General features: G+C 44.5%; 1 protein-coding gene across 1 annotated transcript in view; it reads right to left on the reverse strand.

The window, feature by feature from the left end:
* Nucleotides 1–5,225: 5,225 nt before the first annotated feature.
* Nucleotides 5,226–22,691, reverse strand: part of aif1l (allograft inflammatory factor 1-like) — a 39,189-nt gene continuing 21,723 nt past the window's right edge. Inside the window, exons 5-6 of the mRNA XM_078550143.1 lie at nucleotides 22,027–22,189; nucleotides 5,226–6,646 (exon numbers count right to left, since the gene is read on the reverse strand). Of these exons, the coding sequence (XP_078406269.1) occupies nucleotides 6,559–6,646; nucleotides 22,027–22,189 (251 nt within the window). The 3' untranslated portion in view covers nucleotides 5,226–6,558. The remainder of the gene's footprint in view (nucleotides 6,647–22,026; nucleotides 22,190–22,691) is intronic.

The following is a 22,691-nucleotide window of genomic DNA, read 5'->3' on the forward strand; positions in this document are numbered from 1 at the left end:
AAGCCCTTCTGATCGAGATGTTTTAGTGGCTACTAACAAATCAGAAGATAAGTTGATAAAGAATGCCAAGCAAAAAGAGTTGGAAAGAATTTGGTGTGTACACTAAAACACCAGAGAGGGGACGGCCGGCCTTATCACACAGGTGGATATGCACAGTAAAAGCACCTCCTGATGGCACGTATAAGGCTAAAGCTAGACTAGTAGCTCGGAGTTTGGAAGCAAGACTTGGTGATCAGGGTGGACTCCCCTTCTGCAGGAAAAGTGAGCTGGAAGATTTTCTTTGCTCTTTTAGCAACATATTCCTGGGAATGTAAATTGACTGATATTAAAGCAGCACTTTTGCAGGGTAAGAAATTTCAAAGGGAAGTGTTTTTGAAACCATCTAAAGAAGCTGGCGATATCGAAAGGAAACTGTGGAAATTGAACAAGTGCGTTTATGGGTTAAATGATGCATCAAAGGCATCGTATATCTCAGGTAGGTCCGTCCTTTTGAAAACAGGTTGTATTCAGATCCAGCAATATTTAATTGGTATCACAAGGAGAAACTAGCAGGCATCTTTATGATGCATGTTGAGGATTTTCTGTGGGGAGGTTCTGTAGAAGTTGAGCAATGGGTGATTGCTAAAATAAAGAAGGAATTTAAGGTTGGAAGTCAGGCTTCAGGGGTTTTTAAATATATAGGGTTAGACATTAAGCAGAATAAGTCAGGAGTGGCCTTGGATCAACAGTCTCATTTAGAAAACGTCAATCATATCCCAAATAAATCGGGCCAGGTCCTCACCAAAGGAGGATCCTGCATCCAAGGAGGAAATAGACCAATTAAGAAGTTTGATTGGACAGTTGACCTGGTTGTGCACTCAGACTAAACCTGATGCTAGTTATGACTTTTTGGAACTCGGTTCTATGATGAAACATGCTACAGTTGAGGAAGTTCTGAGAGCAAATAAAACATTAAAGAAATTAAATTCAGAGAAATGCATACTCAAGCTTCCAGCCTTGGGTGATCCGGGAGATATGAGGTTAATCATTTTTAGTGATGCTTTACATGTCTTCCAGATGGATATTCTAACACAGCAGGGTTTATGATATTCTTGGTGGGAAAGAATAATAAATTCTGCCTATTGGTCTGGGAAGCGAAAAAAAATAAAAAGGGTACTTAAAAGTACCTTAGCTGCTGAAACACTGGTGTTAATAGAAGCAATAGCTATGAGGGGTAATTATCTAATATGCTGAAGGAAATACTATACAAGGGGCAATCTGAGAAAAGTTTCCCCATAGAATGCTTTGTGGGTAACTGCTCTCATAGGGACAATATTCATTCGACAAAGGATGTCACTTAAAAAAACTGTTGAGGATTGACCTTGCTAACATAAAGGAAATGTTGGAAAGAGAGATTTCCAAAATAAAATAGGTGGATGCAAGTCACCAATTGTCAAGCTGTTTTACAAAGAGAGGCGTTTGCTCCAAGAAATTATTAGATGTTATAATGAGGATATGGAAAATTGATGTTTTCTTTGATTGCTCTGTCATTGTTTATATCTGGTAAAGAAGGAAAAAATGTCTTTGTTTAAAGAAGGGGAATGAGAGATCTATTAATGGTTTGTTACAATACAATGTGAGGCATAGAAGCTAGAAAAATACATATAATTTTGTTTATTTTCAATTTGTTTGAAAGATTGTTCTTGAGTTTTCAAAAGTTTTAATTTAAAAGAAAAGAGGGGAATCTGTCAATGTATTAATTACATTGTTAATGTTTAATGGCAATTACACTGTTAAACAGGTTATTAGTATTTGTACACCTATAAATGGGGAGAGCTGGGACACTGGGTGTTTGGAGTAGTGCTGACCATGAACTAAGTCAATAAACTCTCTCCAGCAAAGAAAGCAGCTGTGTCTTAGCTTTAACTTCACCAACCGGCATGGATCCAACTAACACCCAGGATGTTGATAGTGGGGGATTCAGTTATGGTAATGCCAGTGAATGTCAAGGGGCGATGGTTAGATTCTCTCTAGTTGGAGATGGTCATTGTCTGGCACTTGTGTGGCTTGAATGTTACTTGCCACTTAACAGCCCAAGCATGAATGTTGTCCAGGTCTTGCTGCATATGGGCATGGACTGCTTCAGTGTATGAGGAGTCACAAATGGTGCTGAACATTGTGCAATCATCAGCAAATATCCCCACTTCTGATCTTTTGATGGACGTAAGGTCATTGATGAAGAAGCTGAAGATGGCTGGGCCACTTGGCTTGTGGAACAAGTAATGTCAACTCCCTTTCACTGAAATGTTTCCCTAAAACTGGCAAATTCATACAGCATCTGTTATGTTGAAATCAGGCTCCACGTTGTACTGTTGGAACCCAGGTTAAACATATTTGTGACGTGTCCCTGCTCTCCAAGTGGGATACCCCAGCACCATGAGTTTCAGTAGATTGATAAATAACTCCCATTGCTTTACAGGCAGGAGACAGGGAACGGCTTGAAAGAAAGAACGAACTTGCATTCATACAGCAACTTTCACGATCTCCCAAAGCACCTTACAGCCAATGAAGTATTTTTGAAGTGTAGTTACTGTCGTATGTAGGAGCAGCAGCCACTTTGCGCACAGTGAGATCCCACAAACAGTGATGTGATAATGATCAGACAATCTGTTTCTGTGATGTTGGTCAAGGGATAACTATTAGCCAGGACACCAGGGAGAACTCTCCTGCTCTTCTTCGAAATAGCACCGCGGGATCTTTGACACACACCACCACCCTCCCCCGTCCCCAGCTGAGAGGGCAGACATGTGTCTCATCCAAAAGTTAGCACCTCCCTCTGCATTGGATTGTTATGCTGAAGTCTCCGGAGTGGGACTTGAACCCACAGCCTTCTGACTCCAAGGTGAGAGAAAGCAACCTGCTGAGCCACAGCTGACATTTTGAAATGAAAGCTGTGCGGTTTAAAATATCCACCCAAGCTGGAGCGATAGGCACACCCTCTGTTTCCAAATTGTTTATTTCATATCTGAAGGTGTACAAAATTTTGATTATTTTGTTATTAACCGTGAATTGAATTATCCAACCATTCCCACTGCACAGAGCTCTGAAATCATTACAACAAAGGTTTCCATTCATTACAATATACATATATATATATATGATATATATAGATATAGATATATATATAGATATATAGTTTAAAATATTTTCCATAGCAAAAATTGATGAAGTTAGAGAGATTGGAATAAATTTTACATCACTGAGCTGAAAGATAGCACGGGTCAAGCCAAGTGGGACTGACAGCATCCAGAACCAAATCCTTCATAACTCAAAGAATATTGAGGCACTGGCCAAAGTGCAAAAAACATTTACATGGATGAGAGCAGAGCTGAGAGGTTGCACCCATCAGGAAAGGTTGAACAGGCTGGGGCGCTTTTCTCCAGAAAAGAGAAGGTTGAGAGACAACCTGATGGAGGTCTTTAAAATTATGAAAGGGTTGGACAGGGTAGACACAGGGATGATGTTTCCACCTATGGGAGGACCGGAACTTGGGCCATCAACATAAGATGGTCACTAATAAATCCAATCGGGGAATTCAGGAGAAACGTCTTTGCCCAGTGAGCGGAGAGAATGTGGAATCGCTACCACAGGGAGTGGTTGAGGTGATTGGCATTAATGCTTTTAAGAGGAAGCTGGATAAGTGCATGAAGAAGAAAGGATATATTGATAAGGTGAGGTGAAGAGGCTCATGTGGAGTCTAAACACCAGCACGGACCAGTTGGGCTGAATGGCCTGTTTCTGTAATGCTCATTCTATGTAAAACTGGAGTTGAATTCTTTCTGATTAACCATCCCATGGCTTCAATTACCACAGCCAACCTATCGGTGGCAGTGGACAGAATATGGCAGAATCGGTGAATTAAATGGGAAATTTCCAACCCAAGTTTGAAAACAGTCAATAGCTTGCATTTTTATAGCACCTTCCCCCACCTCAGGCTAACCAAAAATGCTTTGCAGCCAATAAAGTAATTTTGAATTGTAGCCACTGCTGCGATATAGGAAAAGCGGCAGCCAATTTGTGCACGGCAGGATCCCACAAACATCAACGCGATAACGACCAGATAATGTCTTTTTTTAAAGTTATGTTAGTTGAGGAATAAATATTTGACAGGCCACAAAAGAGAACTCCCTTGCTCCTCTTCAACATAGTGGCCACAGAATTTTGTACGACCACCTGAGAGGCAGTCGGACCCTCAGTGTAAAGCCTCATCTAAAAGACGACACCTCCGGCAGTGCAGCACTCCCTCGGTACTGCACCAGGAGTGTCCTTGGAGTGAAGACTTGAACCCACAACCCTCTGACTCAGAGGCAACAGTGCAACTCACTTAGGGACAGCTGACATCCTATATATATTTTTCTACTAAAATGAGTGCCTGTGCCCAAAATGGATTCTTACATTGGGCTGGTCAGCAAGTTCTACTGGACAACTCTGGACTGATATGCAATAAAATATCTGCTTCCTTCCTTGAGAAAGCAAGGTGACACAGATTTGAGAAGCACCGAGTGCGCTAGGTATAGTCTTCATTGACAATGGATTCAGTTTGTCAATGGATTCAGGTTGACAATGGATCCATCTTGACAATGGATATATGCTTGACAATGGATTCAACTTGACAATGGACTCAGTTTGACAATGGATTCAGTTTGACAATGAATTCATCTTGACAATGGATTCAGTTTGACAATGGACTCAGTTTGACAATGGATTCAGCTTCACAATGGATTCATCTTGACAATGGATTCAGCTTGACAATGGATATATGCTTGACAATAAATTCGGTTTGACAATTGATTCAGCTTGACAATAGATTCAGTTTGACAATAGATTCAGCTTGACAATGGATTCAGTTTGACAATGGATTCAGTTTGACAATGAATTCGTCTTGGCAATGTATTGTGCTTGACAATGGATTCAGTTTGACGAAGAATTCAACTTGACAATGCATTCAGCTTGACAATGGATTCAGCTTGACAATGGATTCAGTTTGACAATGAATTCAGCTTGACAATGGATTTATCTTGACAATAGAGTCAGCTTGACAATGGATTCAGTTTGACAATGGATTCAGCTTGAAAATGAATTCAGCTTGACAATGGATTCAGCTTGACAATGGATTCAGTTTGACAATGAATTCGTCTTGGCAATGTATTGAGCTTGACAATGGATTCAGTTTGACGATGAATTCAACTTGACAATGCATTTAGCTTGACAATGGATTCAGCTTGACAATGGATTCAGTTTGACAATGAATTCAGCTTGACAATGGATTTATCTTGACAATAGAGTCATCTTGACAATGGATTCAGTTTGACAATGGATTCAGCTTGAAAATGAATTCAGCTTGACAATGGATTCAGTTTGACAGTGAATTCAGCTTGACAATGGATTCAGTTTGACAATGGATACATGCTTGACAATGGATTCAGTTTGACAATGGATTCAGTTTGACAATGGATCCATCTTGACAATGGATTCAGCTTGACAATGGATTCAGCTTGACAATAGGTTCTTGATTGGTAAGGGGATCAAAGTTTACGGGTAGAAGGCAGGAGAATGGGGTTGAGAAACTTATCAGCCATGATTGAATGGTGGAGCAGACTCGATGGGCCGAATGGCCTAATTTCTGCTCCTATGTCTTATGGTCTTAATTCATCTTGAAAATGAATTCAGTTTGACAATGGATACATGCTTGACAATGGATTCAGTTTGACAATGAATTCAGCTTGACAATGGATTCAGTTTGACAATGGACTCAGTTTGACAATGGATTCAGCTTCACAATGGCTTCATCTTGACAATGGATTCAGCTTGACAATAAATTCGGTTTGACAATTGATTCAGCTTGACAATAGATTCAGCTTGACAGTGGATTCAGTTTGACAATGGATTCAGTTTGACAATGGATTCAGTTTGACAATGAATTCATCTTGGCAATGTATTGAGCTTGACAATGGATTCAGTTTGACAATGAATTCAGCTTGACAATGGATTTATCTTGACAATAGATTCAGCTTGACGATGGATTCAGTTTGACAATGGATTCATCTTGACAATGGATTCAGCTTCACAATGAATTCATCTTGAAAATGAATTCAGCTTGACAATGGATTCAGTTTGACAATGAATTCAACTTGACAATGCATTCAGCTTGACAATGGATTCAGTTTGACAATGGATTCAGCTTGACAATGAATTCAGCTTGAAAATGAATTCAGCTTGACAACAGATTCAGCTTGACAATGGATTCAGTTTGACAATGGATTCAGTTTGATAATGGATTCAGCTTGACAATGGATTCGGTTTGATAATGGATTCAGCTTGACAATGGATCCAGTTTGACAATGGATTCATCTTGACAATGGATCCAGTTTGACAATGGATTCAGTTTGACAATGGATCCAGTTTGACAGTGGATTCAGTTTGCTCTAATCCCACTTCTCCCCCACAGAGCCGGAATGAAGGGTCAGACGGAATTATTTACAAACCAAGATAGGCACGATGTTCGTTCCCAGCCCGTGCTCACGGGAGGCTGGAGATGTCTCTCTTAGCAGGAGGTCCCAGGGGTTTTGAACCATTTCCATCACTCTTTCCTTCAAACACCATAATTCTGCAAAACAAAAACACGTGTTTTAGTTCTAATTTTAAAGCTTATATGGATCATCCATGGTTTAAAAAACTCTCACGTTAACAGAGTCGATCCACAGTAAGTTGCCCCATTTTAAGTTTTTTCAGTTTAACGTCATGTTTTTAGCAGCTCCACGATTTGCGTTGAGCGGTGCGGATTCGCACTGATGTCGTTTCGCGTCAGGTCTGATGTTGGGTCACCCGGGCTCCATTAGCGACATTTTGGAATGGCCTCTCCAAACCCCCGAGCCTCCAGGTCACTGACCCTCCCGCTCCCCATCTCTCCAGTTTGAGGCATGTCAGCCTGTTCCTGTCCCACGGAACTCAGTTCTTGCTATCTTGACTCCATTCTCTCTCCCCTTGTCCAGTCCCTTCCCACCTACATCCGTGATTCCTCTGACACCCTACATCATATCAACAATTTCCAGTTCCCTGGCCCCAACCACCTCCTCTTCACAATGGACGTCCAATCCCTCTACACCTCCATCCCCCACCAGGATGGTCTGAGGGCTCTCCGCTCCTTCCTCGAACAGAGGCCCAAACAATCCCCATCCACCACTATTCTCCTCCGTCTGGCTGAACTTGTTCTCACACTGAACAATTTCTCCTTAAACTCCTCTCACTTCCTCCAAGTAAAAGGTGTGGCTATGGGTACTCGCATGGGCTCCAGTTATGCCTGTCTCTTTATGGGGTATGTGGAACATTCCTTGTTCCAGTCCTACTCCGGCCCCCTCCCACAACTCTTTCTCCGGTACATCGATGATTACTTCGGTGCTGCTTCATGCTCTCGCCTGGACCTGGAAAAATTTATTAATTTTGCTTCCAATTTCCACCCCTCCATCATTTTCACATGGTCCATCACTGACACTTCCCTTTCCTTCCTTGACCTCTCTGTCTCAATTTCTGGTGATAGACTGTCCACCAATATTCATTACAAGCCTACCGGCCCCCACAGCTACCTCGGCTACAGCTCCTCACACCCCGCTTCCTGTAAGGACTCCATCCCATTCTCTCAGTTCCTTCACTTCCATCGCATCTGTTCTGATGATGCCACTTTCAAAAACAGCTCCTCTGACATGTCCTCCTTCTTCCTTAACCGAGGTTTTCCACCCACGGTGGTTGACAGGGCCCTCAACCGTGTCCGGCCCATCTCCCGCGCATCCGCCCTCACACCTTCCTCTCCCTCCCAGAAACATGATAGGGTCCCCCTTGTCCTCACTTATCACCCCACCAGCCTCCGCATTCAAAGGATCATCCTTCGCCATTTCTGCCAACTCCAGCATGATGCCACCACCAAACACATCTTCCCTTCACCCCCCCTGATGGCATTCCGCAGGGATCATTCCCTCCGGGACACCCTGGTCCACTCCTCCATCACACCCCTACACCTCAACCCCCTCCCACGGCACCTTCCCATGCAACCGCAGAAGGTGCAACACCTGCCCCTTCGCTTCCCCTCTCCTCACCGTCCAAGGGCCCAAACACTCCTTTCAAGTGAAGCAGCATTTCACTTGCACTTCCCTGAACTTAGTCTACTGCGTTCGTTGCACCCAATGCGGTTTCCTCTACATTGGAGAGACCAAACGCAGACTGGGTGACCGCTTTGCAGAACACCTTCGGTCTGTCTGCAAGCATTACCCAGACCTCCCTGTCGCTTGCCATTTCAACACTCCACCCTGCTCTCATGCCCACATGTCCGTCCTTGGCCTGCTGCATTTTTCCAGTGAAGCTCAACGCAAACTGGAGGAACAGCACCTCATCTTCCTACTAGGCACTTTACAGCCTTCCGGTCTGAATATTGAGTTCAACAATTTTAGATCACGAACTCTCTCTTCCATCCCCACCCCCTTTCTGATCCCCCCTTATTTTTTCCAATAAATTATATAGATTTTTCTTTTCCCACCTATTTCCATTATTTTTAAATGTATGTCCATCCATTGTTTTATCTCTACCTTTTAGCCTTTTTCGATTCCTTCACCCCACCCCCACTAAGGCTATCTGTACCTTGCTTGTCCTGCTTTCTACCCTTAATTAGCACATTCCTTAGATAATATCACCACCTTCAACACCTCTTTTTCATTTTGTCTGTGACATCTTTTGGTTATCTCCACCTATCACTGGCCCTCTATCCAGCTCTACTTGTCTCACCCCCACTTAAACCAGCTTATATTTCACCTCTCTTCTATTTTTACTTAGTTCTGTTGAAGGGTCATTCGGACTCGAAACGTTAACTGTGTTCCTCTCCGCAGATGCTGCCAGACTTGCTGAGTTTTTCCAGGTATTTTTGTTTTTGTCTCCAGTTTGAGGTTTACCTCTGTGACCTGCTCCTTGGAGCTGTTCTCATTCTATAGATTCGCTTCCTGCCTCTCAGCTCATCCCCCCAAGACCTCATCTTCCGACTAGGCACTTTACAGCCTTCCAGACTGAATATTGAATTCAACAACTTTAGATCTTGAACTCCCTCGTCCATCCCCACCCCCTTTCCGTTTCTTCCCCCTCCCTTTTGTTTTTTCCAATAATTTATATAGGTTTTTCTTTTCCCACTTATTTCCATTATTTTTAAATCTATACCTGTAATGCCCTGTCAGTCTTTCCACCCCACCCCCACTAGAGCTGTACCTTGAGTGTCCTGCCATCCATTCTTAATTAGCACATTCGTTTAGATAATATCACCACCTTCAACACCTCTTTGTTCCTTTATCTGTGACATCTTTTGATTATCTGCTCCTATCACTGCTTGCTTGTCCCTACAACCACCCCTCCACCCCCAACTTCTCTCCACCCCCCCACCTTAAACCAGCTTATATTTCACCCCTCTCCTAATATTACTCAGTTCTGCTGAAGGGTCATGAGGACTCGAAACGTCAACTCTTTTCTTCTCCGCCAATGCTGCCGGACCTGCTGAGTTTTTCCAGGTAATTCTGTTTTTGTTTTGTTTTGGATTTCCAGCATCCGCAGTAGTTTTTTGTTTTTACCCCCAAGACCTCGCTCAGTGAGCGGGAGGGTCAGGGACATGATTGGCGGCGAGCCAGGGGTAAGTAGAGTTAAGATTTTCTTTTATATCTTTACATTTATTTAATTTTAAAAGTTATTTTGTTTACAAATATAGAAATTTAGCAATGTGCAATATTCAAACTTACAGGGGATAATGTTTTTCCTTCTGACAGGAAAGATCCTACAAAACCTAACCACAGTTTTTATATTGGTGGTAATTGGAAAATCTGATTCATATAAAGTTGTTTCATTTAAAGTTGCACTTTTCAGTAACGTAACAACAATATTAAGTAAGGAATATATTAAAAAAGGAACTTGCGTTTATATAGCGCCTTGCACAACTCAGGATGTCCGAAAGAGGTTTACAGCCATTTAAATACTTGTTGAAGTGTAGTCACTGCTGTAATGTAGGGAACACAGCAGCCAATTTGTACACAGCAAGCTCCCACAAGCAGCAATATGGTATTGACCTGATAATCTGTTTTTAGTGATGCTTATTGAATGATAAATATTGGCCAGAGCAACAGGAAGAACTCCGCCACTATTATTTGAAATTGTGTCATGGGGCCCTTTGCATCCAAGAGAGCAGATAGAGCTTTTGTTTAATGTCTCATCCAAAAGACAGCAACACTGACAGTGCGGCGCTCCCTCAGTACTGACCCTCTGAAAGTGCGGTGCTCCCTCCGTACTGACCCTCCGTACTGACCCTCCGTACTGACCCTCTGACAGTGCAGTGCTCCCTCAGTATTGACCCTCCAACAGTGCAGCACTCCCTCAATACAGACATTCCGACAGTGCGGTGCTTCCTCAGTACTAGCCCTCTGACAGTGCAGCACTCCCTCAGTACTGGCCCTCTGACAGTGCAGCACTCCCTCAGTACTGACCCTCCGACAGTGCAACACACCCTCAGTACTGACCCTCCGACAGTGCAGCACTCCCTCAGTACTGACCCTCTGACAGTGTGGCACTCCCTCAGTAGTGACTCTCCAACAGTGCAGCACTTCCTCAGGACTGAATCTCCGACAGTGCAGCCCTCCCTCAGTACGGCATTGTAAACTGGGTTACGTGTTAAAATCTCTGAGGTGAGTTGAACCCACAACTTTTACTTAAAACCAAGATTGTTACCAACTGAGCCACTGCTGACCTGTTTAAAGTTTCATTCTTCAGTGTCCAAACTGTTCTGGGATCACACTGCGCACTGAATTCCAACCCACTGTCCTGGGATCAGACTGTGCACCGAATACTACCACAAAGTCCTGGGGTTAGACTGTGTACTGTCCCAGGATGTCACAAGCAAGCTCAAGGTTTTCAATTTCTTGTGTAAAACAGGATTCAGCTGCTGATTCGCAAGCGCTGTGGAGCTATTGAACTCTCAAACTGCTGAAGCAGAGAGCGCGGTCCATTAAGTTGGAGCTGAAATTACAAGTTCAGCATTAACCCTGTGAATGGCCCCAAGACCAGCACTCGCACTCGGTCAATGCAGCCCCTACACAGTGAATGAATTGACAAGCTTGCGTGCTCCAAAGTCTACAAAAAGGCATTCATCCCTCTCGGCTCTTTAGGAATTTCATTCCTATTTAAATGCAGTGTGTGTAGGTTTAAGGTGGGCAGGCGGGAATGAAAGCGATGATGTCACTGCTTTGCAGAGAGAGGGGTGGATACTGCTCCCTCTGTTCAGGAAGCTGCTGTGGCCCAGCCTCTCCTCACTACTCTCACTCATCGCTCTTTATATTCCAAATCCCAAGGACCATCCGTAAACCTGGCCGGAATGTTAAATACTTCCCATTTGCCCGATGCCTACACAAAGAGCTTAATGGCAGGCTGATAAGAATGAAGATTTTCCTAGTCCAAGCACACCCATCGAACACTGCGACCGGTGCTGCTCTCCATATTATAAAAATGATATCGAGACACTGGAGGAGGAGGTGCAGAAAACATTGACAGAAGTAATACCAGGACTGAGAGGTTAAACCTAGCAGGAAAGACAGAACAGTCTGGGGCTCTTTAATCGAGAATGGAGAAAACTGAAGGGTGACATCAAAGAGTTTGTGTTAAGATTATGAAGGGATCCCTAGGGTAGATGTAAACAAGATGTTTCCACTTGCAGGCAAGGCCAGAACTATGGGGCCATCAATATAAGACAGTCATTAATAAATCCAATCAGGAATTCAGGTGTGAATGTGGAACTCACTACCCACAGGGAATGGTGTGGTGAATAGCAGAGATATATTTAAGGGGAAGATAAATAAGTAGATATGAGATGAAGAGGGCTGGGAAGAGGTGTATTTGGAGAATAAATGCCAGCATAGCCCAGTTGAGTCCAATGGCCTGTTTCTATGCTGTAAATACTATGTAAAATATTTAAGCTACAAGGTCAATAAAATTCAAATATTGATTAGCATCTTCTCCCTCGGTTTAAATATCTACTAATCGATTCTGACTGACAAATTACAAAGAAAACCACATCAATCTGGGGAATAGAATCATAGCCTGAACTAAATGACCTCCAAACAGGTCAGTTACTAAATCACACCAACTATAAAGTGAGCTTAATTTGTAATAAAATCAAATCACAGCCATGAACAGAAATGTTTAGCTCTGGTTTAACTGCAGAGTTAGATCTTGAGAATGAGCTCAAAGAATCACAGAACTGTTATATAGTGCAGAAAGTGGCCATTCTGCCTATCTGCACTGCCTCTCCAAATGAGCAACTCACTTAGTGCCATTCACCTGGCTTCTCCCCACAAACCCTGAGTGTTCTTCCTTTACAGCTAACAGTCTAATTCCCTTTTGAACACTTCGATTGAACCTGTCTCCACCACATTCTCAGGCAGACCATTCCAGACCCTCATATAATATGGAGACAGGCAATCTTAGTGACATTTAGTTTATAACACACAAAAGCGCAGGAACGTGCATTTAATATAGTGCCTTTTACCACCTCAGGACGTCTCAGTGAAGTACTTGTTGAGCGTGGTCACTTTTGGGATTTAGAAAACTTTGTGCACAGTGAGATCCCACAAACAACATCTTCCATTTAAATGGCAGATTTAACATGGTGTAACAGTGTTTCACAGGAACATTATCAAACAAAATTTGACATCGAGGCAGATAAGGAGGTATTAGGACCAGTGACAAAACGATTGATCAAAGAGGGAGCTTTTAAGCAGCATCGTAAAGGAGGTGAGCAACGTGGAGAAGTTTAGGGAGGGATTTCCGGAACTGAGGCCTCGGCATCTGAAGGCCTGGCTGCCAGTGGTGGAACGACTAAACACAGGGAACCTCAGGGTGGTCAGCAGAACTGGAGGAATACAGAGATCTCAGTGTTGTAGGAGAAGGTTACAGAGATAGGCAGTAGGCAAGGCCTTGGAGGAATTCAGGCTTTGCGATGTGACATTAGGGAATCAGTCCTGGGGCTCTTTTTAATCACAGACCAGTTCTCTGCTTCGAGAGGTTTTTAAGTGTGTTCTAAATTGCCTTTGTGAAAAGGCTCATCATTAACACCGGACTGGTACCTTTAGACGCTGCCTGTCTCAGTGTGGACCCATCGCTTCCATTCACTCACTGCTGCTGATTTCAAGCTCTCTCTTACCTTACCTGAAACACACAAACAGTTTTCCCCAAGTTCAGAATTCCTAAACATTCCCCAACCACCTCGCTTGACGTCAAGGACAGAAGCGAATGATCACATTAACACAAATGAGGTCCAAGTAAACACAACGCACCAAGCGCTCTGTACGCGAGCTTGGCAGCCACCATGGCAACTCTTGGTTTATACTGGAGCAAAATACTGTGGAATGCAGGAAACCTGAAATTAAAAACAGGAAATGTTGGGAAATACCCAACAGGTCTGGCAGCATCTGTGCAGAGAGACACCAAGAAACGTTAACTCTGTGTCTCTCCGCACAGACGCTGCTTGACCTGCTGTGTGTTTCCAGCACGTGCTGTTTTTTATTTTATCTGTCATTGATGCAGCTGTGTTTGAGACGAGCTGTGGCCCAGTTGGTCTCCCTCCCTCTCACCTCTGTTGCAGAAGCTGCAGACACGATGGGCCGAATGGCCTCCTCCTGCATCGTAACAATTCTGTGATTCTGTGAAGTGTTCAAACTCTGCTGCAGTCAACCCTCGGAGAACAGATCAACATTACACTGGGTTAACATCCAGGCTGAATGCCTATTCGCGCAGGGACCATGAGGAAGACGAGCATTTTTACAGCACCTTTCATGACCTAAAGCATTTTACAGCCAATTAAGTACTTTTTGAAGTGTAGTCACTGTTGCAATCTAGGAAACGCAACCGCCAATTTGCACACAGCAAGCTCCCACAAACAGTAACATGATACTGAGCAAATAATTTGCTTTTTAATGATGTTGACTGAGGGATAAATATTGGCCAGGCCACTGGGGAGAACTTCCCTGTTCTTCTTTAAGAAGGGGATCTTTAACAGCTGCCTGAGAGAGCAGACAACGCCTTGGTTTAACGTCTCATCTGAAAGTTCTACTTAAACAGCTGCCTTTAGAATTTAACCAAACTAACTTTCAGCTACTGTCCACACACAATCCCGTCCAGTGTAAACACAGACAATCCCTGTCATATACAGTCTATTAACTGGGTCACACAGCACTCATAAAAGGGCAACTTCGCTCCTGCTAGATTGTTAGAACCGAACACAAACTTCTGTGTATCATAACAAAATATCATTCGTGCAGTAAACACCTCCCCACTCACTCGACCTTTCAGGAAATGAGCTTGTTGGCCCCTTCTCACAAGCAGCAAACAGTCTGCTTTAAACTGGGTCCCACACAGACAAGGCTGCTCAGAGCTGCACACTTCACCAGAGAATGGGAAAAGTTCAAAAAGGTCCCACCATACAGACCAGTGCAATGGTTCTCTAATATTCACCAATAAGGCATCAGCCTTCCCATCTCATCATAAGTGAGCTGTGGCTCAGCTGCCAGCTCTGCTGCCTCAGAGCGTGAAGGTCGTACATTCAATCCCAACTCCTGAGACCTTATGCCTTGTAATCTAGGCTGACATGCCTGGTGCAGTACTGAGGGGGTGCTACATTACCAGAGGTTCCGTGGTGCAGTACTGAGGGAGTGCTACATTGCCAGAGGTTCCGTGGTGCAGTACTGAGGGAGTGCTACCTTACCAGAGGTTCTGTGGTGCAGTACTGAGGGAGTGCTACATTACCAGAGGTTCTGTGGTGCAGTACTGAGGGAGTGCTACATTACCAGAGGTTCTGTGGTGCAGTACTGAGGGAGTGCTATGTTACCATAGGTTCTGTGGTGCAGTACTGAGGGAGTGCTACATTACCAGAGGTTTGTGGTGCAGTACTGAGGGGGTGCTACATTACCAGAGGTTCTCTGGTGCAGTACTCAGGGAGTGCTACATTACCAGAGGTTCCGTGGTGCAGTACTGAGGGAGTGCTACATTACCAGAGGTTCTGTGGTGCAGTACTGAGGGAGTGCTACATTACCAGAGGTTCTCTGGTGCAGTACTGAGGGAGTGCTACATTACTAGAGCTTCTGTGGTGCAGTACTGAGGGAGTGTTACATTACCAGAGGTTCTGTGGTGCAGTACTGAGGGAGTGCTACATTACTAGAGGTTCTGTGGTGCAGTACTGAGGGAGTGCTACATTACCAGAGGTTCTGTGGTGCAGTACTGAGGGAGTGCTACATTACTAGAGGGTCTGTGGTGCAGTACTGAGGGAGTGCTACATTACCAGAGGTTCCGTGGTGCAGTACTGAGGGAGTGCTACATTACCAGAGGTTCTGTGGTGCAGTACTGAGGGAGTGTTACATTACCAGAGGTTCTGTGGTGCAGTACTGAGGGAGTGCTACATTACTAGAGGTTCTGTGGTGCAGTACTGAGGGAGTGCTACATTACCAGAGGTTCTGTGGTGCAGTACTGAGGGAGTGCTACATTACTAGAGGGTCTGTGGTGCAGTACTGAGGGAGTGCTACATTACCAGAGGTTCTGTGGTGCAGTACTGAGGGAGTGCTACATTACCAGAGGTTCTGTGGTGCAGTACTGAGGGAGTGCTACATTACTAGAGGTTCTGTGGTGCAGTACTGAGGGAGTGCTACATTACTAGAGGTTCCGTGGTGCAGTACTGAGGGAGTGCTACATTACCAGAGGTTCCGTGGTGCAGTACTGAGGGAGTGCTACATTACCAGAGGTTCTCTGGTGCAGTACTGAGGGAGTGCTACATTACCAGAGGTTCTGTGGTGCAGTACTGAGGGAGTGCTACGTTACCAGAGGTTCTGTGGTGCAGTACTGAGGGAGTGCTACATTACCAGAGGTTCTGTGGTGCAATACTGAGGGAGTGCTACATTACTAGAGGTTTTGTGGTGCAGTACTGAGGGAGTGCTACATTACTAGAGCTTCTGTGGTGCAGTACTGAGGGAGTGCTACCTTACCAGAGGTTCCGTGGTGCAGTACTGAGGGAGTGCTACATTACTAGAGCTTCTGTGGTGCAGTACTGAGGGAGTGCTACATTACCAGAGGTTCTGTGGTGCAGTACTGAGGGAGTGCTACATTACCAGAGGTTCTGTGGTGCAGTACTGAGGGAGTGCTACATTACTAGAGGTTCCGTGGTGCAGTACTGAGGGAGTGCTACATTACTAGAGGTTCTGTGGTGCAGTACTGAGGGAGTGCTACATTACTAGAGGTTCTGTGGTGCAGTACTGAGGGAGTGCTACATTACTAGAGGTTCTGTGGTGCAGTACTGAGGGAGTGCTACCTTACCAGAGATTCTGTGGTGCAGTACTGAGGGAGTGCTACCTTACCAGAGATTCTGTGGTGCAGTACTGAGGGAGTGCTACATTACTAGAGCTTCTGTGGTGCAGTACTGAGGGAGTGCTACCTTACCAGAGGTTCCGTGGTGCAGTACTGAGGGAGTGCTACCTTACCAGAGGTTCTGTGCTTCACATGAATAGTTGAAGGCCTTGCCTTCTCTCAGGTGGATGTGGGATCCCATGACACCATCTTTTACAGTTTATTCTTTCATGGCATGTGGGCATCACTAGCAAGGCCAGCATTTGATGCCTACCCCTAATCACCCTCAAACTGAGTGGCTTGCTCAGCCATTTCAGAGGGCAATTAAGAGCCAACCGCATTGCTGCGGGTCTGGAGTCACATGTAGGCCAGGACAGGTAAGGACGGCAGATTTCCTTCCCTAAAGACATTAGTGAACCAGATGGGTTTTTACAACAATTGATGATAGTTTCATGGTCACCATTACTGAGACGAGCTTTCAAACCCAGATTTACTAATTGAATTTAAATTCCACCAGCTGCTGTTTGAAGAAAGCAGGGGAATTCCACACCTGGTCAATATTTGTATCTTAACCAGCATCACTAAAACAGATTATCCGGTCGTTCTCATGTTGCTGTTTGCGGGAGCTTGCTGTGTGCAAATTGGCTGCCCCGTTTCCTGCATTATGACAGTGACCATACCTCAAAAAGTATTTTATTGGCTGTGAAGTATCTTGGGTCATCCTGAGATTGTAAAAGGCACCAGGGGAAATGCAATTTCTTTATTTATCACCTTCAAGATCTTCTATACAGAACTGCCATAGCCGGGGAAGCAGGCTTGTGTTTCTGTCTGGTAAGCATAGAATCTTGCTGGATCCTACTAGGCCCAAGAACGTCTGCAGCCTAATTCCGTTAGATGAAGTGTTGTAACACGCGGGACAAAACCGCATTTGAATCAACGTCAGTGGAGCAAGGGGGGACCAGATTTCTCAAGAAACTTACACTGACCCTCCATCCAGGATGGAAGGGCCTGACTTGGTTCTGGAGAATGAGCAAGATGTAAGAATTCACTGCCTAAATCGATGGTCGAGACTGAAACACTCAATTCATTTAAAAGGTACCTGGGTCTGCAGCTGAAGTGCTGTAACCTGCACGGCTACAAACCAGGTGCTGGAAAGTGGGGTTAAAAACGAGCGGCTAGTTTCTTTTTTTCTCTTTTTTTGGCTGGCGCAGACACGATGGGCTGAATGGCCTCTTTCTGCGCCGTAACACTTCTTTGGTTCTAAAAAATAGGAGCTGGAATAGACCATTCAACTCTTCAAGCCAACTCCACCATTCAATAAAATCCTGGATAATCTACCTGAACTCCACCTTCCTACACTCTCTCCCTACCCCCTAACTCTTTTACTACCCAAAAATCTCTTGATCTAAGTCTTAAATATACCGAATGACTGAGTGTTCACAGGTAGAAAATTCCATTGGTTCACAAACCTCCGAGTGAAGGAATTTCCCATCTCAGTTCTAAACGGCCAAGCCTGTATTCTGAGACTGTGACTCAGTGTTCTAGCCTCCCTAGTCAGCAGAAACATTTTCTGATTATCTACCGTCAAGCCCCTTAAGAATTTTATAGGGAGAATTTTCTCTCTGTCGGGCAGGCTGGGCGAGAGCGGGCACGGGTGAGCGCGGAGCCAATCGCTGCCCATGATCGGCTGCACGCCGCCATTTTACTTGGGCGGGCCAATTAAGGCCCACCCAGTGTGATGTGCCCCTGGTAGCACTACCTGTGCAGGCAGAGGGAGGAGGGAGAGCCAGGGCCTGTGGCATGCACGTGAAAGAGCGCAGAAACTCCCTGAGGCCCAGAGCTGCCTCAGGGAGACTAAGTTCATCATGAAAGTTTGAAATAAAGAAAAATTAAAATTATTTAGTCATCTCCGCTCATGTGACAGTGTCACATGAGCTGGGACATGTTTATGAATTGCAAAAAAAGTATTTATTTATTTAATAAAACCTTCCGGAAACCTCATCCCGCCCATGGATGAGGTTTCCTGAAAAATGCAAAGGCCACTTGTGCTCTTTGCCTGACCGCCAACCTTAAGGTTGGACGGGCAGCTTCGAGAATTACTTTAATTGGTTTATTAATGGCCTTAAAAGGCCTTTGACAGTTCGGCGGGCACGCAGCCAACTCCGGTGCGCGCCCGCCGAACAGAATATTGCAAAGGTGCACGATGACATCAGGACACACGCCTGACGTCACCACGCTTCATTTTACACGTTGGCGTGTGGGGCCCACCTAGTCGATTCAATCTCTCCTCACAAGACAATCCCTTCATTACAAGAGCCAGTCTAGTGAGCTTTCATTGCACTCCCTCCCTAAGGAAGTGTTATGTCCTTCCTTAGGCAAGGAGACGAGAACTGCACACAGTACTCCAGGTGTGGCCTGACCAATGCACTGTATAATTGTAGTAAGACTTCCTTACTCTTATACTCTGTTAGGTTCCTTCTATCAGGTCGCTTTGCTCAGCGCACACGGTTGTACGCTTATCTACTGTTGAGTGAGGTGGTAAACAAGATACCGCAGATGCAGAGACCAATGTAAGATGAAGCACGTGATGTTTATTTACACAAGTAACCGAGCACTAACACAATGCGTGCTTCTCCAACCAGACCCTATTCTAAACTACTGATTGTAGCCCGTGCTACACAGCAATTGGGTAATACAGTCACGTGGTCAATCTGCTCACATTCTCTTAAAGGTGTATTGCACCTCAGATTACCACATACTCCAATCCCTTTTTAACAAAAGTTAATATACCACATAACTTAAAACTATCAAAGGTGGGCAACAGTGACTGAAATCTAATTAAATTAGGGTAAGAACAGAAAATAAAAATAAAGGACAAGGATACTTAACTAGAAAAAGAAAAGTAAATTCTCATGAGATAAAAAAGGATCTTACCCATGTTAAATGGAAGGAAACATTGGGACATAAAACTATAAAACAGCGATGCAAAATAATTAACAAAGGAACGGAAAGGACACACTTGAATAGATTGCAGTCTTCTTCTTTCAGCTTCTCCCATTTTGCTCGGGGTCCCACAATACTGGTTGATCATCCTTCTCCATCTCCCTGTCACTCACCCATTCCTCTTCCAATCCCGATGCGTTTAAGTCTCCCTCCACCGCATCTTCCCATCTGGTCTTAGGCCTTGCTCTTCTCTTTCTTCCTGGCAGTCCCATCTCCATCACTCAATTCACCACAAATCCTTTCTCTCTTGCTCTCCCCACAAGAGATGACCATACCATTTCAATCTCTTCTTGGCTACTTTCTTCGATGCTCCCACAATCTTCACTGACCCCCCCTGATGTACCGGTTCCCAATTTTGTCTTTTCTCATTCCTCCACACATCCAACGTAGCATCTACATCTCATTTGTATCCATGCATTGTTACTCTCTTCCTGATGTAGCCCAAGTTTCTGCACTATATAACAAAGCTGACCTCACACCCTCTTGTAGGTTCTTCCTTTCAGTCTCAGCGATACTTTTCTATCACACAACATTCCATTGCACTTCTCCCAACTACTCCAACCAGAGCTAATCTGTTCCTTAATCTCTATTTCCATACTTTAATCTTCTGCCAGCCCTGAACTACTCACCTTCTCTAAGTCTTCACCCATAGTCTTTGCACCTTCGCTCTGATCCTCTTCCCTAGGTTCAACTGATATCCATAAATTGGGTACTTGGTCTACTGATCTTCAAACCCTTATCTTCCAGTGCTTTTCTCCAGATACTCGGTCGTGTTCTAATCATCCCCACCCACATGGCTCAATGGCATCTGCAAACATCATTGACCATGGCACTTCTTGTCTCACTTGCTCAGTTAGAACATCCATGACAATCAGGAAAAGGAAGGGCCTCATCCTTGGTGCAATCCAACTATCACTCTCCCCCACACTGCTTCGCTTGTCTGGTACTCTTCCAACATATTGTCTAATAGTCGGACATACTTCTCAGAGACTCCTGAACTCTAGCACATCTCCAGGCTTTCTCCCTCGGCACCCAGTCATAAGCCTTCTCTAGATCGATGAATACAATCTTCATGTTGGATTGGCCTTCCTGATATTTCTCCATCACTTTTCTCAAAACAAAAATGACATTGATGGTGCTTCTTCTGGGCATAAATCTGAACTGATCGTCATGCATTTCCACTACTTTTCTCAATCTCTGTTCCATGATTCTCTCCCATATCTTGAAGGTATGTGGCAAGAGTTTAATTCCTCAAGAGTTTTTGGAATCTTGAACGTTTCCCTTTCCTTTGAATATTGGCACCAAAATGCTTTGCCTCCTTGTTCTTGGGATTTTCTCTCTTATCAGAACACAATTGAATAGGTTGTTCAGGACCTGGACCCCATATTCACCTCGGCAGTTCCATTCTTCCACTGTTATCTCATCCAGTCCTACTGTTTTGCTGTTTTTCATTCCTGTCAGTTCTGTTCTGATTTCTTCTGTTTTGAGGTTAGTTGTCATTCCTTGTTTTCCATCTACCTCTTCTGTCTTTGTCCATGAGTTTCTTCATTCATTAGCAAGTTAAAGTATTGGCCCCACCCCTCTTTGATGTCATTCTCTTTGAACTAAGCTTACTCCACCTGCACTGTGAATTGTACAGATATTTCCTACATCTTTTGTTAACCTACCTCGGGCAGCTCCTTTCTGAAGATATCTTTTTGTCCCTCTTTGGAATCCAGAATTTCAAATATTTCTTCCCTGGCCAGGGATCTTTCTCTAGCAATCACTTTCTTTGCATTCCTTTATGCCTTTCTGTCCTGTTCTTTGGCTTCTTTGAGCCCTGCCTGACTGTTTCCACTTTTTTCTGAATAGTTCCTTCTGAACAGATTCGAGTAAAGAGGGAAAAAAGGGATTAATTGAAGATCAGAATATCAATGGCTAATGGGAAGATTAGATCAAATCTTAAACTAAGAATGGAACTGAATCACTGAAGGACAGAAGCATTGAGAGTAAACTTGAGGTTATTGAAAACTCTTAACCTGCGCTGAGTCACATTCCCCTATCAGCTCTGTGCTCGCTGACCTACCCCAGCTCCCAGTCAAAAAACGTCTTGATTTTAAAATTCTCATCCTTGTTTTCAAATCCCTCCATGGTTGCGCTCCTCCCTATCTCTGTAATCTCTTCCAGTCCCACAACCCTCTGAGATCTCTGCATTCATCTAATTCTGGCCTCTTGTGCATCCCCGAGTTTAGTTATTACAACATTGGTGGCTGTGCCTTCAGCTGCCTGGGCCCCAAGTTCTGGAATGACCTCCCTCAACCTCTCCGCCTCTATAACTCACTTTCCTCCTTTAAGACGCTCCTTAAAACTTATCTCTTTGACCAAGCTTTTGGTCACCTGACCTATTATTGCCTTATATAGCTTGGTGTGCTACTTTATTTTATGATGCTCCTGTGAAGCACCTTGGGACTTCTCATTATGTTAAAGATGCTATATAAATATAAGTTGTTGTTCTATGTCCCTTCTAACATGCAGTGCACAGAGATTGCGCTGAGCTAAACTGGCAAGGGGTAGAGAGTCACCAGTCTGAGGGATGCCAACACTCACAATCTGAGGACCGCGGAGCGTTTGCCCAGCATCATGGTGACAAAGTCACGGTAGGAGATGGTCTCACTGCTGCCACCGGTTACTTCAGCAATCATCTTCTTCACCTCCAGATGGGTCTTGGGAACGCCGAGTTTCTCCAGCATCTGTTTCAGGCTCATCAGGTCTGAATGGGTGGGGCAGAGGAAAACAATCATTAAAGCCTCACAGAACAACATCATTGGCAAACTTCAAACATAGAGTCAGGGGAAGACCACTGAGACCATATAACTCACCATTCCACTGACACCTATGCTTACCCAGGCACTGAACTGACCCTGGAGATTTTGCTTCCACTCCCCACCTGAACACTACTCCTGGTATTGACCTCTCTCTCTCTCTCTCTCTCTCTGAGGTATCTTTTTACTCTGGCGGAGGGGGCAGCAATGGTGAAGGGAGAGTCGCAGGGCAGCAGTCGTCCAGATTATTGATCTGTACCCCAAAGGAGCAGGCCAATTAAATGCTCACCCCTCTCCAGGCATTAGTTCCAATGGCCCAGAGTTTATGTTGTAGGACTTCAATTTCCATAGTTAAAGGGGTCCACTGCCTGAGACAAACAGGGGCTCAGGACACCTAATGGCAGGTCCCTTCCAAAATGGTGCCAGCCATATCACTGGGGGTAGAGTCTA

This window comes from Cetorhinus maximus, chromosome 10 (assembly GCF_964194155.1).
Source record: "Cetorhinus maximus chromosome 10, sCetMax3.hap1.1, whole genome shotgun sequence".
Classification (NCBI taxonomy): domain Eukaryota; kingdom Metazoa; phylum Chordata; class Chondrichthyes; order Lamniformes; family Cetorhinidae; genus Cetorhinus; species Cetorhinus maximus.